Raw genomic sequence first — 18,754 nt, 5'->3', positions numbered from 1 at the left:
ATTCCACTTCCTTCAGTGATGGGCTTACACACATCTAATTAAGTTCTGCTTTCCCTCCTGTAATTTTGGAATAAAGGTGGTTCTATCATCACATTCTTTTATCTAAGACGTTTTCCCACCATGAGAGGTGATGTGACACTCCAACCTCCTCACGTTTCTTTTTTTTTTTTTTTAAGATTTATTTATGCATACAAGAACTGGGATACAGGCCAGAAGTACAGGGGGTGAGAGGATTCAGCAGAGACATAGTGGGGAGCAGAATAGGTACACTGACTGAACTACACTGCAGAGGGGATTACCTGGTGAAACAGGAGAGGTCTGCCGTGCCATGCAGGTCTCCTACCTGGGCTATGTTGATTCTTTTGTCAATGTTCATTAAACACCTATCATGCGCCAGGCAGGCAGTGTCCTGGATTCTAGGGACACAACACCTATAAAATAATTTACAGATCCAGATAATTGACAAAAACATAGAACATTGTAACTGAAAGGTACATTAGGGACCACCGAGTTTAGCCCACTCATTTATGGTGTGGGCAGTATTTTACCCAAATTCATTTATCCAGCTACTTGCCAAGGTAAAATACAAGTGACTCCTCATCTAAAGTCTCTTTCACATCCTTCTCCACCTGTTTGAAAGAATGAGTAATAAAACAGCTTAAACACTATTTTGGTTTAAGACACTGTCTAAATCTCCACATTTAAAAATAATATTAATCTATATGTGAAAAGAGGCTTGACAGTACATTTTCAGAAAGGAAAGCAGTGACATAAAACAAACCTAAAGGGAATGAAATAACTGAGACCCAGAAGTGGGAGCTGAGATTCATCTAAGTCAGCAGATGACATCTATTTGCACTCGTTAGCACTGCCTGGCATGTGCTACACCACCCCCTCGGGTAATTTACATTTTTTTTTAAAGCATGTATTTCTAAATTTAGGAAGTCAGGATAATCAGGGTGGAAAAGCCCATCTGTTTGATGTTCACTCCAGCTGCTGCAGATTCTGAAATGAAATCTGAGTATTTTCTTCTCTATTTCATCTTACCCAGTCTGGAATATGAGGACAGGGCAAAGCTTAAAAGTAGATAAGGACAGGGCATCCAAAAAAAATTATAGACAGACAGACAGACATATCTCCATACACCACCCCAACACACACATGTGCAGAATATACCTCCATCATAATGTCTAAATAACCCTACCACAGTCACACAAGAACAAACACTAGATACACATCTGTGTACAAGTACATATTATATATTTTCTTGTATATATTATTTTGGAATGGTGGGATAATAGAGACAGATTCTAAGAAAAGATGACTGGTCCTAAAGAGGTTACAATTAGTTTGAACAAGACAGAAAAAGTAACTGAAATTTGCTTCATGGTATTATTTCCCTTATGTTACTGGGAAGAGCATTATCTGGTCCCAACTTTGCCACTTACATGCAGTACAGTTCTAAGAAGATTACTTTACCTCTCTGGGTTTCTAATAATAAAGCGAGGCCAGAAGCAGGCCAGGAATGAAACAGAGTTAAGAAAAGAAACCAGAAGACTCAAGGTGCTTTCCTGGATCTACGATTCTGCAAATATATGACAGCTGTACTGCATACATTTTCACAAGAAAGTTACTATGAGCATAAGAGTTTTCCCCTGCTGGCTTGAAATTATTAAAAATTAAGCCCAGAAACAAATCAATCAATATTTACTTTTATCTCTCATATAGGGTCCCTCCCTAGTGGTGCAATAAGTTAGAGTGCTGCGCTACCAAGCCAGCTGCAGCCTCTTCAGCACGAGTTCAATCCCTGACTAGGTGGGGTGACCCACATGGTACAGCAGACCTCTCCTGTCTCCCCCACTGCTCCCCTCAGCAGTGTACTTCATCAATCTGTCTCTGGTGAATGTTCACCACTCCATCTCTGATGAATGTTCTCATCACCATGATTCTGTATGCATAAATAAATCAATCTTAAAAAGTGTCTCTCACATATATATTTTTTACTATATTATATATATGCATATGTACATATATAATAAAAATATATATGTAAAGATGGTAAAATAAATACTTAATATCAAAACAGTTATCTCAAAAATAAAGATGATTCAAACTGAATAATTGTATATTTCTAAAGTACAAAAATAAGTAAAAGAAAAACAAACACTATCTAGGATGATATTTATTACTGGTGTTAAATGTCAAATGTAACTGTTGATAAAAATCCCAAAAAGAGACGTATAGAAATTCATCTGGAAAAATAAACATTTTCTGCTGCCATAAACCTTTCCTGAATGCCTTCCCAAGGCACATTATTGTAGTATCCTCAATACTGAGCAAAGATGGTCTCAGACAAAGCTGTTAGTTTTTATTACTGTTTTTAGCAATAAGTACTTAGTTGGAAATAAAAACAAAGTTGGTTCCAAGTTCCTACATAGGTCGCAGCTTGTGTCACACAGCCAGTGGCTATTCAGAGACAAAGACCCCACATGAGCTGTGGCCACCACAACCTGTGACTTCACAAGGGAAACGGTCCTGCCTGAGAGAACCAAAGGGCTGGAAATGCTTTAGTAAACATGATTTAGGAGATTTAACTTTCTTAACATATAATATCTTTCTATATCAGATATATTTTTGAACTTACCAAACATTTTTTTTTTTTAAGATTTTTTTATTTCTGCATACAGAACTGGAGTGCAGACCAGAGGCTCAGGGGCGGTGAGAGACTTCACCAGAGACAGAGTGGGGAACAGAACGGGCAGATCGACGAAGTACACTGCTGAGGGGAGCAGCGGGCGGGTCAGGAGAGGTCTGCCTTGCCATGTGGTCACCTCCAGGGCAGGCGGGAATCGAACTCATGATGAGGAAGTGGCTTTAGATTCTCAGTGCTGTGCGTTAACCTGCTGCGCCACCAGGGAGGGCCACCAAACATTTTTAAAATGAATGCTGCCTTGCATTATTTTTTATGACTAACTGCTGATGTGATATATCACCACCACTGCTATATATAATAAACAGTTAGTTATTAAATTCAGGGGCCTCCTGGGTGATGCAAGGGGTTAAAACACAGCACTATGAAGCTATTCACAGCCACTGCAGCAACAGTTTGATCCCAGCCAAGGAGCTGACCCACAGGGCGCAGCAGACCTCTCCTGACCTGCCCGCTGCTCCCCTCAGCAGTGTATTTCAGTCAATCTTCCTGTTCTGCTCCCCACTCTGTCTCTGATGAATCCTCTCATCCCTACACCTCTGGCTTGTACTCCAATCCTGTATGCATAAATAAATAAATCTTTTTTTTAAAAAAAAAAAGAATGCTACCTTGTTTTTTCAACTGTATTGGAACATGTTGGTCTATTTTTTGTCTGTTTTTGCTCCTGTTGTACCCCATATCCAAAGAATACATGTGACACAGGCAGGCACTCAATAACTAGTGAGTGCATAATGAACAAATGTTTTTAAAAACAAGTCTCGCCCACTGCTCCCCTCAGCAGTGTACTTGTGTCAGTCGGCCTGTTCTGCTCCCCACTCTGTCTCTGGTGAGTCCTGTCACCTCCCCTGCACCTCTGGCCTGTACCCCAGTTCTGTATGCATAAACAAACAAATCTTTTTTTTTTTTTTTAATTAATTTTGCAATGCCAAGGGCTCAGGGAAAGAAGGAGTTAGACTTCTACTAGCCTCCAGGTGTTGGGCCACCTCTTCATCTAACGGAGCCACTCGAGGGGGTAGGTGTGACTGCCTCATCTGCCAGACAAAAACTCCTCCTCGGAGAGAGGTTGGACCTAGAACACAGGCAGTCGGAGGAGACTGAGAAGCTGAGCTGGGAGACTGGCAACGGGACAACAGCAACCAGAGGAAAGAGCAGCGCCCAGAGGCATAACCAGCTGGGCAGTGCCAGTCAGTCAGGGCACAAAGGGTGTCCTGCTGGGCTGCAGGAGTCCAAGAAAGAGAGCAGGAGGTGGGGAGAAGTCAGGGGTGAGGGTGTCGGGGTCTGGGGTGCCAGGGAAATTAGGGAAACCAAGATGGTAGTCTGTGTGTTATGTATAAAGTTTCTCAAAGTAAAAACTGCCTAGAAAAAAGAATGTCAATACAAGCAAATAATGGCATGAACATTCGTCACAAAGATGATGGTCATTTATGGTAGTTAATTAGTCAAGCTGTCATTCCTAATTCTTTTTAAAATCATCTTTCAAAATCTAAAGGGAAAAGCCAATTTTCACCAGAAGGAAGAGAACATTGTAAATATAGAATTATTGACTGTGCAGGAAAATGTTTAGAATGCTGAAGCAAATAGTTCAATGTGTACAGATTACATGCATAATAGAGCTTCAAATGGGTTACCATAGCTACAAAAAGATAATTAATTTTGAGGAAACAAAAGAAAAAGAGATATCATTTGGGGCAGTTTTCAAAGAGCTGAGATAATACATTTCGCATCCAAATTTAACTTGCATTGCTTCCTAGCAGGAACTAGCAAGGCTCCCTTCCATTGACCACTCTGATGTGGTCCCCACCCCCCCCTCAATCTGGCCCGCTAATCTAAATCCCTCGCAGATGCTGGAAACTCCTTTAGTTCCCACCTGATCCATTAAGTCTTTCTGAACTTCATTTGCACTTCCAGCCTTAATCACTATTTAGGAAAAAAAATATTTATTACTCATCAGGTATGGGGTGGAGGCTAAGAAAGGAGAGGGTGATTAAAAAAGAGATAGTGTTTAGATTGTAGAAGACGGGTTCAGGCTAAAACTGAACAAGGTTATACGGAGACAGAGAAGGAAAAAGTTAAAAGACCCCGTGGGAGGTGACCTCCAAGCTGCATCTTTAAGCATAAGCATTACTTTCCAGGCCCAGCAGAGAAGAGGAAGAAGGGAAATTTCAGGTAAACACAGTGGTATTTCCTTCCTCTTTCTTTTCTACAGCAAGAAGAGGTAGGCTTCAGAAACCAAAAGACCTGTGCTGTAACCTAACCTTTCTAATCAGTTTTCTTGCTTATGAAATGGGAAAAATACAAAGCTCAAAAATATATTATGTAATATATATCAAAGGACTACTATCCAGTAGACACTCAAGAAATGTCCCCTCTCTTTCCACCTTAACCGTGAACCCAATAAAGGCAGGAACGGTGTTTTAGACTTTTCTATCATTGGCCAAGTCCAACATAACTGAGAAGGGTAATTTCTTGTCAACTAGTAATCTCTAAAAGAGATACAGGATATGTTAATCCATTCTCCCTTTGCATCTGATAACATGTAAAACCTCTAGTGTTTGAGATGAATAAAAATATAATTTTAAACTGTTAGGGTTAGTGCTATGTTATCTAACACTAAATACATACTTAAGGCATTAGCAATGGGAAGAAAGGGGGAAGGAGAGATTTTTAAGGTTGATACTTGTAACTTCAGAACAAAGATTAAAGCAGTTCTCTTCCAGGGGGCAAAAATACAACAGTACTTGGTGGCTGGTTTTTAATGAATTACTGTCCCTGAATTCTTCTGCTGATAGGCCCTAGAATAGAGACAAACCCACCACAAAGTCAAATAGAATTTAAAAAAAGAAAATGTAATCTATTTACTGACTGAGTCTAACACAGTATTAGGAACCTTACATATTATTTTAATCAGCCAGGCACTTAACTCCAAGTACTGAAATTCATTCTATGCTACAATTGCACAGTCACATAGAAATAGGGCTAACACCCTGCTTTCTCCCAGGCCTTCTATGGATTAATGAGTAAGCATACATAAAATGCCTAAGCAATACTTGGCACCTGCTGGCTGGGTACCTAGTAATGGCAGCTATGATTTTAATGGAAATTTGAGATAATGGAGATCATGTCCATAGGAATATGTCCATAATGTGCATATATGGAGCTGTGACACTGAAAACAAAATGAGTGTGTGACATAGAGAGGCATCCAGAAGTGGAAGCAGCAGCAGAACTGAAATTCATCAGAGCTGGCACTGGGAGCAAGATGACTTGGCATGCAACCCTTTGGCACATGTGCCCTGAGCCTATTCAACTCCAGTGTTCCAAGCTGTTTAACCACATTCAGTTCACTGTGGCACCCCAGTATCCAAGAAGTCTGCCAAACCCAAGTATTTTAAAAAAAGCACTCCAAGTGATCAAGTGAATAAAGAGCCTTTTCTTGGAAGAAAAGATCATTTATTGACATTCAATAAACCACTGTAGTATGATAGCTGCAACTACTTACACATTTGCTGCCATGTTGGTACATCAGCTTAAATTAAAAACTAGGACACTGCTCAAGATTGGTACACAGGCCGGATGAGGATCCTAGACTGTGAGGGCTGGTCAAGCATCTAGACCAAATGTTATCAAGAGGATAGCAATAAGTAAATTTACATTCTTTTGTTAATAAACAAGCATATGCAAAGAAGCAGTCTATTTTCTCTCAAACTAATATCACCTTCATACTGCTTTTCATTCCTTATCAACCCATCCAAAACCAGATTCGTGAGAGAGGTTACTCAGAACGTAATTCAGTCCAATCTGGTCACCAATGACTAATCCAATAATTTCAACAGCCTCTGTAAAAGACGTTTTAAATGTCTCTTTTGGATGGCTCAGAGAAATGCTCAAATGTTTCCCTTTATTTCCTCTTGTCCTGTTTTTCTTCAAAACTTTGTGAAGGAGTCTTCAAACTAACCCAAGACACAGGAGAAGAAGGTGCCCTCATACCCATACCCTCTAGATCTTTACTGGCCTCCCTGGTACAGTATCTTGGCTTGCTTCTCCCAGATTCATAACCAGCAAGGTGTAATTTGTGCTCTGGTATACACCTGTACACACATCAAAAATGTACAAGAATGTTCACAGCACTGTTCCTCAGTAGAAGCCAAAATTGAAAACAACCTGAATGTTAGTCACCGATAGGTGTATTCTCACAATGAAGCTATGAAAGTGAAGAAACTATCCTTACACTTACCACATTGATAAAATGCATAATCAATATGGAGTTATAAGAGCCATGCACAAATGAATGCATAATGAATATGAATGACTGTTTATATAAATTTCAAAGCCAGGTGTCAGGAGTCAAAAAGCGAGTGGTTACCCCTTTGGGAGCAGAAGGTGACAGGTGATTGAGATTCACTGGAGTATCACTGGGTACTAGATATACTCTGTCTTTGGATTTAGACAACAGTCACACAAGTATATTCTCTTACAATAATTCATGAGTTGGCGCTCTTAAAAATTTGTATATTTAAAATGTAGTCCCTGCTACATTTTAAAATGCAATTGTCTCTCTAAAAAATGCAGCAACTTTGAACTACACCCTAGTCAAAAGAAGGCTGGCTATCTAAGTCAAAACTCTTCAGAGGAATGAACAAAGAATAAATTACTGAGCAGCAGGAGGACCATGTAACAAGTGGAAAGATAACTGTTAACTTAGCTCACATAAAGGAAGGGTTGAAAAAGCCCATTAACCTTTTCAAAACTTGAGCATACATGAAATGCAAATTCAGCCCATGGCATGAAAGATTCTGCATTTCATCACTTTTTGAAAATGAAGAACATCCATGCTTTCATTAAAAAAAAAAAACTTTGCAATTCACATGAATATCTCAACTTCATGTATGAAATTTCCAGTTTTTCCTATAAAATGAGAGAACTGTCTATAACCTGATAAGTGCAGCTCAGAAGCAAAGATTTGAAACTCATCCTTTTGCACAACAAATTACAAACCTGTCATGTCCTTCACAAAGTGCTCATCTTATGGAGCTGACAAGACAGTGCAAGAGACTAAGACACGGCTGTCTGGAGGCGCTACCAAGAGGAGCAGAGCCCAGCTTGTGGGAAGCCGTAAGAGGAAAGCCCTCTTACAGAGCAGTCAGCCTCCCGGGACGCAGGCTTGAACCAGGACTGGCTGGGTGGGCAGAGTGCATAACAAGAGAAGACAGTGAAATATTGCAGAGCAACCTGAAGAGGCTGTGTAGAGAGAGAACAAAGCTGGAGAGGCACATGCTAGCAGAATGTTACCAGGGAGTTAGGAGAGGGGAATCGACGACCCGGGGGGACACTAGGTGTGTTCGAAAAACCTTGGAAATGATATCCTTTCAGATTTTAGGGCTTCGCTGTTATGACTGCTGTTGAAAGAAGAGGGGACTATACTAAAAGCAGTAACTGGCAGAAAATCAAGCTGGTGTGACAGAGTAATGGAAGGAACAGAAAGAAAGGTGAAGTGAAGACCAGCTGGGTAACTGGAAAAATGTAAACATAAATTGATAAAGACATAAATTAACAATGGTGAGGAAAGAAAGGATAGGAAGGAGAAGGTTGAGAAGAAATATTTTTAAAGATGCACTGATTGTCAGATGCAAAATAATAAACTGATTTTGTCTAGGAACATGTCACAGTCCCTATACTTGCGCCATCAGGAAGCCACAATCCCGAGTCTCCAGTCTGGACAACATCAGTAACTCTGGCTAGGTACCCAGCACTATCAGTCTGCCTGAGATTTAACGACAGGCAGGCTAAAGAGAAGACAAGAAATGCACTGTCACATGGAACAGCAGATGGAGAGATGTGTGTACTGATTAATAGATAAGAAGTAGAAGGCCAAATAAAGGTCTTATGAAGTTTCATCTAATATGGAAAAGTTAAATTAGTTCACATGCCAAATGAGAGTAGCTGCAGCAAACGGAGTCACAGAGAAGTCAAAGGAAAGCTGGCCGGCCAGCTTCAACTATGTCAAGAGAAACTGAGCTGAGATTTCAAGAGGAAGTGTTCACAATTGCAAATTATTTTGGTGTCTGCAGTCTTCTACATCATCGTTATATAGAATATTTGTTAGACATTGAAGGAATAAGCAGATTTGACTTGTTTTGATGAAGGCAGATGGCTTGGTTGTGGAAACTGTGAAGAGATTTACTGAACAGCTTCACCAGATCAAGGACATTAAGGAATTAAAGGGCTCAAAGAGGTTCTGTGGCTCACAACATTACACTCTCCTATTAATGAGAAAGATAAACAGTCCCTTGAATTTGGTGTAACTGAGGAGGAAGGAGGAAAACATAGGAGTTTATCCAGAGAAGAGCAAATTTAAGGAAGAAACGAAATTTAGATTGACCAAGGGGCAACTAAAATACATCTTGCACTGAGAATAAAATCATGAATTAGGTAAATTAAAAGTCATAGTTTAGAGAATATTTTCACAAAAATGAATCATGCATAAATTTCTATAACTATTTTTCAGTACAATGTGCAAGAACCTTCTCTACTACTGCAGCTTAATTTCAGGAAAAAGTAACAGTCTGAAAATAAATTACACTGATCAAGATAATACCATAAACAGTGAGTTTATGAATCTCAGGATTATTTTGAAAGTTCTGTTAACGTGACAAATTCCACCCATGCTGGAGGCTGCCTGGCTTTGTATGAAAACATCCTTTTCAATAAAAAAGGTAAAAAAGGAAGAGCTGGGAAACACTCCATGGCATACTGGGAAGTCAAGTCAAAGAATCACCAGATTGAAGAACTAGAAAAGAACAGAAATTACTTAAATTAAAGGCCTTGTTTTGTAAATGAAAGCAGGCCTGCAGGCGTACAGGAAGAGTCTGGAGTCACTCCACTGACCTCAACTAAGGTCCTGCATGGACCTCTTGCCTCCTGACTCAAGTTGGAGCTAATCCTTACAACAATAAAAACCACCAAGCAAGCATTTCCTCAATGTTAGGAAATGTTATGCAAGACAATTCAGTGATGTATCATTTCATTTGGTTTAGTACCTTTTAATGCACTGAGAGGCCAGCTCCACTCTATGAGATGATCGCACTCAACTTTGGGATTACACTCAAATAACATTCTCGAGGTGATATAGCTAGTGAATGACGATATACCTGGCATACAAAGCCCATGAACTTTTACAAGATACTACTGTCTCCCTCAAGATGCTAAAGATGTACAACCAAACAATTCTACTTTGGGCAAGCTAGACTACAGAAATGCACACACAAAACTGTAGCTACATATGCAAAAATGTTTACTGCAGCACCATTAATACTGAAAAATCAGAAACAACATAAATGCCCAACAACAGATAAACAGCTAAGTAAATCATGACATATACACACCATGGAAATGGCAGACATGGCAAGGTGCCCATGTTGTTAAGTTTTCAAAATAAGTTATAGAACAGTATTCATGATGTTATTTGTTTTCTTAAAAAAAAAAATACATGTACAAGCCTTATATGTGATTAGAAAAAGGTCTGCAGCAATGTGCAGCAAAACTAGAGAATTGGCTGTATAAAGAGGGGTATGTGAGTCAGTTCCTTGACACTTTTGCACTATTTGAACTTCATACCCAGAACATCTCACTTTTGCAATTAAAAAAGTTATAATACAAAAATAAAGAATTTAAAATGAGTTTATTTATTGAAACATAAAACATTCAGTCTATTTACTGTCATGCGACATATCATGGAGTAATAGTGGGCCATTAGTTTCTAAAACCATTTTCAAAAAAACTAACATTCCATTACAGTGCCCTAGCATTTCAGGAATGGCCCATAAAACAGTGGGGGGTTTTTAAGGCCTTTTCAGAAAATCAGTGAGGTAGCTACTTTCTTAACAAGTAAAATGCTTTTGCCTATACTGACATTTGCACTGATGGTGCAGAAGCAGTGGGGATGAACTGCTGGTGCCTGAGCACAGGGTGTTGGCATTAAATTGTACTGGTGGTCATTATAGTCTTTGTGGAGATATACTCATAGCTACAAAAGAAAATTCTGTTTCACTGTAGAATGTCTTTAATGAAGCAATAATTTTATTATATCTTGACCTTCCATAACATTCTGTGATGAAGTGGGCAGTAGGAGACTCCCTGCATATGAAAGCAAAATAGCTGTTGCAAGGCAAAGCATCCAGCAAGTGGCTGAGCTCAATGCAACATGAACTAGTAGCTGTTATCGTGGATCAGCATTTTCTCTCGAAAGAACAGCTCACAGGCTATATGGTTCTTCATACTTAGGTATTTGGCAAATATTTGCTCCAAACTAAACAAAATGAAACTATTATTTCAGGAGAAATATCTGACAGCTGATTGTTGCCAGTAATAAAATGTGAGCAAATATTCAAATTTTGGAAAACTTTTACCTACCATTATGAGCTAGACAGTTTTCTAATACTTTAAAAATTATTCTGATGAGATTTATAGTGATATTAATAAGTTTGATTTTTTGATATTGCATAACTAATGTCAAAATGTGTACGATTTGCATCAGTAAGCCAATATTTTCTTAATTATCAATGTAATATCACAAAATACTATGCTTGAGTAAAAAAAGCACTTCAAAGTACAAGATAAACCAATGGATTTTAATATAACAGGATAAGGAAAGTTATTGATATGGCTCCTGATACACTTCACTGCAATGAATCTTAAGAAAATGAGTGGAATATCAAAGCATATTCAAAATTATTTGAAAATGCTAACGAAATATCTCCTAACTACATAATTTGTTTGAGGCCAGACAGCCTTCATATTTTTCAATTAAAACAAAACAATACTCCATTATACAGTGGACAGAAGCAGTCAAGAACACCCAGTTGCTTTCTGATGAAGCAATATGAGAGACATTTCCAAAATGTGTCACGGGGCCACTCTTCTCACTAGTATTTTCTGGTTTAGAAATAAATTATTGCTTATTGTGGAAATATTATGACATAAGGATTTTAAATCTATTTAACTAATACTTCAAAATATTCTCACTTTTAATTTCTAATGTGGTAAATATCATTAGATAGAATCCACATAAACTGAGGTTCTTTATGTTCTCAATAACTGTTAAGTCCCCAACAGTCTCAAGGCCAAAAAAATGAGCATTTTTGCAGAACACATCCAAGACATTTTTCGCATATTCTGCATACTGCCTTAAGTCTTAGCCAATAAGCATTTGTATGGTAACATGTTAACCTAAAACACTAGCCTGACTTGGATGTCCTGCAACAAGTGACATTTACTATGATGCAGCTCTCTTTTTGCCATGTACTTTGTAGGGCCACATGGCCTGTTCCTAAAAAACAAAAAGCATTATGATTGATGTAGATTTACTTCAGGAATCTTCAAGCACATGATTAAAGAGGTACAGCTGTGATTAGTAGAAGGCTTTCGACATTTTCATAGCTATGAACATCACTGCAAAGTGAGAAGGTGATCCATAAAGGTATGAATCATGACTAGAATATATGGTTGGAAATTTATAGATGTCAAGAGAGGGAGAGAAAATGGGAGGGGATAAAAATTAGGGGGCTGGGCCCTCCCTGGTGGTGTAGCACTAGGAAGCTAAAGCCACTTCAGCATGAGTTTGATCCTCGCCCTGGGGGAGATCCACATGGTGAGGCAGACCTCTCCTGACCCGCCCGCTGCTCCCCTCAACAGTGTACTTTGTCCATCTGCCTATTCTGCTCCCCACTCTGTCAGGCGAAGCCTCTCACCACCCCTGCACCTCTGGTCTGTACCCCAGTTCTGTATGCATAAATAACTAAATCTTAAAAAAAAAAATTAGGGGGCTAGATTATAAAGTCCTAAAATGGGTTGATTTTATTTAATGTTCCCATTTCTAAAAAGGTACCTGTAGTACTTTATACACATGATGAGGGAAGAGAGATTATTCTAATTAATTACTCTATTCTTGGGAGACTAATTACAAACAGGCCCTCAGGAATAAGAGGACTAGATAGGGAAATAGAATACTCAAGGTTCTAAATAAATTCCCAGGAGTCCAGTTGGACCCTGGTGGGGAGGAATGTCAACATGGACAACTTCAAAGTTTTAGGATTAAAGATAAGCTAAGACTCAATTTTAAACATCTATAAGCACTGCATTTTAAAATAAAGTTCAAAGTAAAAAAATTTAAAAGACTATGAAAATAGATCTCTATCACCTCTGATCCACAAAACATATATGCCAAGATTTAAAGATTACTTGAAGCTTATACGGGCACACAAAACCTTAAAGAAATCTTGAGCAAATTTCTTTAAAAAAAGAAAAAGGAAAGATTCTTTTCATGTACCCCAAGCACACAGAAGTACTAAACTAGCAACCATTCATTCCACCACAATTACCTACTGAGCACTTACTATGTGCCAGGTATGGTATTATCTTTTAGGGAAAACACACATACACACAGAGGGAGAATTATAAAATTTACTTTATGAAATAAGGGGGAAATATTATAGAATTTACAGATATCAGGAGGGAGGAGGAAATAGGAAGGCTAAAAATGAGGGGGTTGGGTTATAAAGTACTATCATAAGCTGATTTAGTTAAGGCTCCTATTTCTTAAAAAGCATCTGTGATACTTTATACACATGACGTAGAGTGACAGCTCTATGGTTATTTATCCAGTATCCACTTCCCTTTTCCCATTTCATAAGAATCTTCCCAGTTCCTCCTAAGATTTACATGCCTATATTTCACAAATGCCCCACTTCTGTGGAGAATTCTGGGTCTGCCTCGTTCGAACCAGGGTTTTGTTATTATTTTTTTTAATATCAATCCTCAAAATAGAACTAAGTACAAACAGCTATAAAAGACTAAATTTATGTATCTTAATAGAACCTAATGCTATCAATGCCATTAACAGAACTTATTTTCCAAAATAGAAGGAAGATGAGAAAAGGGGAAAAAAAATCAACATTAATGAGAATACAGAGGTGAGAGAAAAAAGATTTTATATGAATACTGGTGTGAACAGTGAGATCTCAGGCAAAAGCAGTTAAAACAGTTTTCTAAAGTAGAACATTTATTACATTTTCACTTGTGTGATCTTCAACACACTGGTAAATATTTTAACTTCTTTTCAATTTTTTTTAAAATAGTGGACGAATGAGTATTTAAAAGTTGTCCTAAAAGTGACCCTATTACATTAATTACAGTCACAATATATTGTGTTATTACATAGTGGTTATCCTTGGTGAGAAAAAAAAACTGTACTGAATTTCCAATCCTAGAAACCAGTATTACACTTTAATCATCTATCCCTATCTTGCTACACTGTCATACATAGTGAATGTCAACCTAATTCTCTGAAGATTCTTCTGGAAGACTCTGTGATACAAGTAGCTCCTTAACTGTGTTTCTAAGAAAAGAATAGCCTTACCTGCTATGCTTTTCTTCTTTTTAAACATACGTTTTATGTTTAATTTTTTTCTACATGCAATGTTTTCCAAGCCAAAGTGTTCAGCTAACCCTGTAGGTTAGTACCATTCATAATATCAAAATGCAAAGAGAAAATAGTAAGTAGACTTTTCCTATGGAAGTTTTTATTGATTAGGTTTTTTGTTCATGTTGGCAAATTTGTATTGCTTTAATCCTGTCCTATAATATAGACCAAAAAAAATGTTGGGGATATATATTAAAAGCTGATCTTTCTATAATACATGAGTGAGGCAGGGTCATACCACTTAGTATCCTACATGGCACCTGATAATGATAATGATAAACTCACATCAGATCAATGTTGTCTGTCATTTGTAAAATGAGGAAACAAGTTTTCTCTCTTTGGCTGACTTCACATTTCTATAATTTTAAAACTACCACAAATGCAAGCCTCTTTTTTGGCCCAAAGACTAAGTCTCAGTGCCATCATCACTTGTTCAGTCCCGGCCAGGGGACGAACCCACATATGACCCAGCAGACCTCATCTGTCTTTCCCACTGCTCCCATGCTTCAGCAGTGTATTTCAATCAGTCTGCCTGTTCTGCTCCCCACTGTCTCTGGAGAATGCTCTCACCACTGCACCTCTGGCCTACACCCCATCAATGCAAAAAAATGATAATAAAATGATTTTTTAAAGCCCATGCATATTATTGTCAAAATATATGATAAAACTATCACAAATGCAAATTATTGTTATAGTCTCTTAGGTGGTCAGAAGCAAGGTAGAAAAGCAATCAATTACCAAAACTTAATCAAAAGTATCTGGGCCCTCCCTGGTGGTGCAGTGGGTTAAAGCACAGCACTAGGAAGCTAAAGCCACTTCAGCATGAGTTGGGTCCCTGCCCTGGAGGTGATCCACAGGTGTGGCAGACCTCTCCTGACCCACCTGCTGCTCCCCTCAGCAGTGTTCTTCATCAGTTCTGCCTGTTCTGCTCCCACCCTCTCTCGTGAATCCTCTCACCTCCCCTGCACCTCTGGCCTGTGCCTCAGTCCTGTATGCATAAATGGATGGATCTTTTAAAAAATCTGCTCACAGTTTAATAAGATCAGTTTAACTAATAAGTAAACCAATAAACATTCCACTTTTAAGAACAAGCTCAGATCAGATGGCATTTTGAATAACACCCAAAACCGACAACCTCTCTGAAACCATTTACTCTCAAAATAAGATCGAGAGGATTTCCCAGTCTCCACACGGTCTCAAAATATAAGGGTGAGAGGCATGAGTGCCAGAACTCCTTATCAAACAGGGAAGTTGAAGGGACTGTGTTCACCCAAAGTAACTACACAACCTCAAACCTTAGACTAAAGCATGAAGTAACTTGGTATTATTAGTGTAGACACCAATAGATGCAGAATCCTGGGCTACATTAACCAGTTACCAATGAGGATTTTGATAGAAATGTGACCATTTTTCCAACTTTTCTTTTCCCCCCTCCTCTCCCAGTTCCTTGTTCTCACTACACGTACAGAATCTTGGGGACCAGCACATCCTTGTTTGATACTAACTCACGTGGTCTACATATGAAGAATCAAATGAGATGCTTCATTATAAATGCTTCTACTATCAAAGTGTGAAAACACATTTGAAAATGTGCCACAGATTGTTTCTAGAGTGGTGGGGGTAGTTTTACCCACTGTGTGATTACCTTGGGTCTGAAAAACAGCTCTAAACATGACATTTTAGAAGCACTTGGAGATTTCATATTTAAACTTGCTTGCTGACTAGTCCATACTGAATACAATACATATTCAGTTTGACTTCTTTAATAGTTTTATCCCATGACTGTTACCTTTCACAAAGCTCAAACTACAAACTTATTTTTAACTGACAATGAATCCTTCCAAAACAGTTACCTAAGTTAAGAAATTGAATTTTACAATAAACTTTTCATAATGCTAACTTGTAGGTTCATAATTGCTTTCATTTTATTTGCTGTGGTCTTTTTACACATTTTCTCAGATTCTACAATGCTAAAGTCATCACAGGAAATACAAGAAACACTTTAGACAGAGCTAAAACAGTGGTAAGAACTATGCAAAGTCAACCTTCAATTCAAATTCCCTTTGAAGATAACTCCACTTAAACAAAAGTAAAACAAATTTCTTGACACACATTTTCTTCCAGAAATTTCTTCCTTGTTTCTGTCTTCCGTTCATTATGCCACTTGAGTGACAAGCTTTATGGTTATTTATCCAGTATCCACTTCCCTTTTCGCATTTCTTAATGAAACTGACTTTGTTCAGACATCCCTCCCTTTCCCTCATTTCACATTGGAAGCCTAGGGATGGGCCTAATTTTCTTCAAAACAACAGTACCACTGACTGGTTTAAGAACTTAATGCAGCCAGGACATGGCATTCTCTTGGGAACTGTTATGCTAGACACAAGAAGGCACTCAATAGCTATTCATTCCCGCTGCTCCCCATCTTAAGGAAACTAAGTGTCAATGGCTTTTCCCTGGCCTACTGAATAAAGCCTAAACTCAACATTCAACACCCTCTATTATGCTTTTACTACCTTTTTAGCCCCTGTTCCTTTGTAAGCATCTCCTGCTCTAGCAGTTAGAAGCCCCTCCGTGTTCTACTTCATATCCTTTGTCCAGGCTACCCCTTTGGATAGTAAAGTTCAACCACTCCCAATTAGCCAATTCAAATCTTACCCATTCAAAGTCCAGATCAAAAGTAAACTTTTCCCTGAAGTCCTCCCAGATCATCTACTAATAAACAGCATATATCCTTTCCATAACTCATCGGTGCATGCTTACAGCCTGTTCTAAAGCAGCAAACTCTGTAAGAGCTGTGGACAAACTTTGCATTCTACCAACATCCCCACCAGACACCTCAGTAAGCGTTTGTTGAACAAATGAAGTTTTTGAGGATGAAAAATGCCTCTAAGGAACAGATAATTACAAGGCTAAATGTCCTTGGCAGTCTTTAAAAACACCCTAGTACAGCTTAGGAATAGTTATGCTAAATGAAAAGAAACAAATCAGATGACCTTGTAAGGCTGATTCTGCAAATTACATCAACTGTCCCAAAGTATTGCCTAATAATTCAAAAACAGATTATATACAAACGGTATTTACAATAGAATGGCATTTATTGTAATATGAAAGTTGATGTTATTTAAACAAAAATTTCAGCTGCTCCTGAAGTATGTATAATACTTTCAGGTATGCCCAAGGGGTTACATAAAGTATCCATTTACTCTAGCTTATTTCACACTGCAAGAACGGACAGAGAAAAATGTTGGCCTTCTCCCACTGGTAACAAAATTAATTTGAAAGCATGACTTCATATCATGTACATATTGATATCACTTAATTATTTCCTACACATTATGGCTAAAAATCTCAATTTTTATAATTTTATTTGCTGATTTCTAAGGGAAAGTAATAAAAGAGTTTTGTATTTCTTTCTCCCCTACTTCAATTGGAGCAGGCTAAAATCAAGTTATACATGTTACATGGGTACATATCAGTTCAAATAAGACCATAAAACTATGGGAAACTACTGCTATCTCTAGGGGAAAAAAAGGGGAGTTAATGTCAATGTTCCCTAAATCATTACACCTCTTTTTAAATAGACCAGAGTATAAATCTCACTAAATCTCGACAATCAGTTAAATGGGAATGAGACAGAAAACTCAATTCCACAGAATAGTGCACTCACCAAAAAGGGCACTGTAAACTATAATAATCAGCTTATTATATATGATGGCAATCAAGTAAAATAAAATGTAAGAAAAACTGTACAAGATTAGAAAATTAAATTTAAATTTTAAACCGTTAACGAGAAATTTAAACATGTTTATTTCTTTCGTTCTAATATTAGCAGACTGTATGTATTTTGTAAGCCAATTTAAATCCCTTGGGGAAGAGGCCAGCGTATACCAAAAATCCTGTTTTCGAATATAGAGTTGCACACTGTATAAATAAAGATCACATTTTCAGTCAGTGCCTACTCATACTTCTTAAAGGTTATAACAAAGCTAACAACTTAAAAGTTTCCCCAATTATTTTTCAAAGCATCTTCAGTTTTCCTAGAGCTGCCTCCTATCGGACACTGATTCTCAATACTGCTTTGAACTGGACTCTTCAGGGAGGTCCTTAGGCAAACGTGAGCACACAGCAAGGTCAGAGCTGGGTCCTGGATGGGCAGTAATCGAGTAGCCGCAGTTACCTCTCCCACCAGCGAACACCTGAGCTGGGCGGATAGCGAGCCGGGAGGCGCATCCGCGGCCGGTGGGAGCGCGAGCCCTGCCGACAGCAACATGGCCCCTGAGAAACTTAAGGTTCCCAAGACGTGACACAGGCAAGAAAAAAAAAAAAAAAAGCTGTATGCAGTCCCAGGGCAGATTTTCCCGGCTCGCCGGCCCAAGCTGACCCCCCAGAGAAGGGCAGGGCTCGGGCTACTCACCGTGCAGAGAGAGGAGCAGCAAAGGCGCCAGAGGGGAGCCCGGAGAAGTCATCCCCGGGCCGCAGGGAGCGCCCGCCGCCCGTCCAACTCCCGGTCGCTGCAGCCGAGGCTCAGGCCGGGCTCTCGGCGCTGCCGGGGCAGCCGGGTCCTCC

The 18,754-nt window shown here is 38.7% G+C and overlaps 1 protein-coding gene across 1 annotated transcript in view; it reads right to left on the bottom strand.

Moving 5' to 3' along the window:
• IGSF11 (immunoglobulin superfamily, member 11) overlaps positions 1-18,748 on the bottom strand; it is a 95,341-nt gene extending 76,593 nt beyond the window's left edge. The window contains exon 1 of the mRNA XM_012730484.1: positions 18,603-18,748. Within this exon, the coding sequence (XP_012585938.1) occupies positions 18,603-18,654 (52 nt within the window). The 5' untranslated portion in view covers positions 18,655-18,748. The remainder of the gene's footprint in view (positions 1-18,602) is intronic.
• Between the last annotated feature and the right edge of the window lie 6 nt (positions 18,749-18,754).

Source organism: Condylura cristata, unplaced genomic scaffold, assembly GCF_000260355.1.
Source record: "Condylura cristata isolate star-nosed mole 26May11 unplaced genomic scaffold, ConCri1.0 scaffold00003, whole genome shotgun sequence".
In the NCBI taxonomy this organism is placed as follows: Eukaryota; Metazoa; Chordata; class Mammalia; order Eulipotyphla; family Talpidae; genus Condylura; species Condylura cristata.
This window is presented reverse-complemented; position numbering and strand designations above follow the sequence as displayed.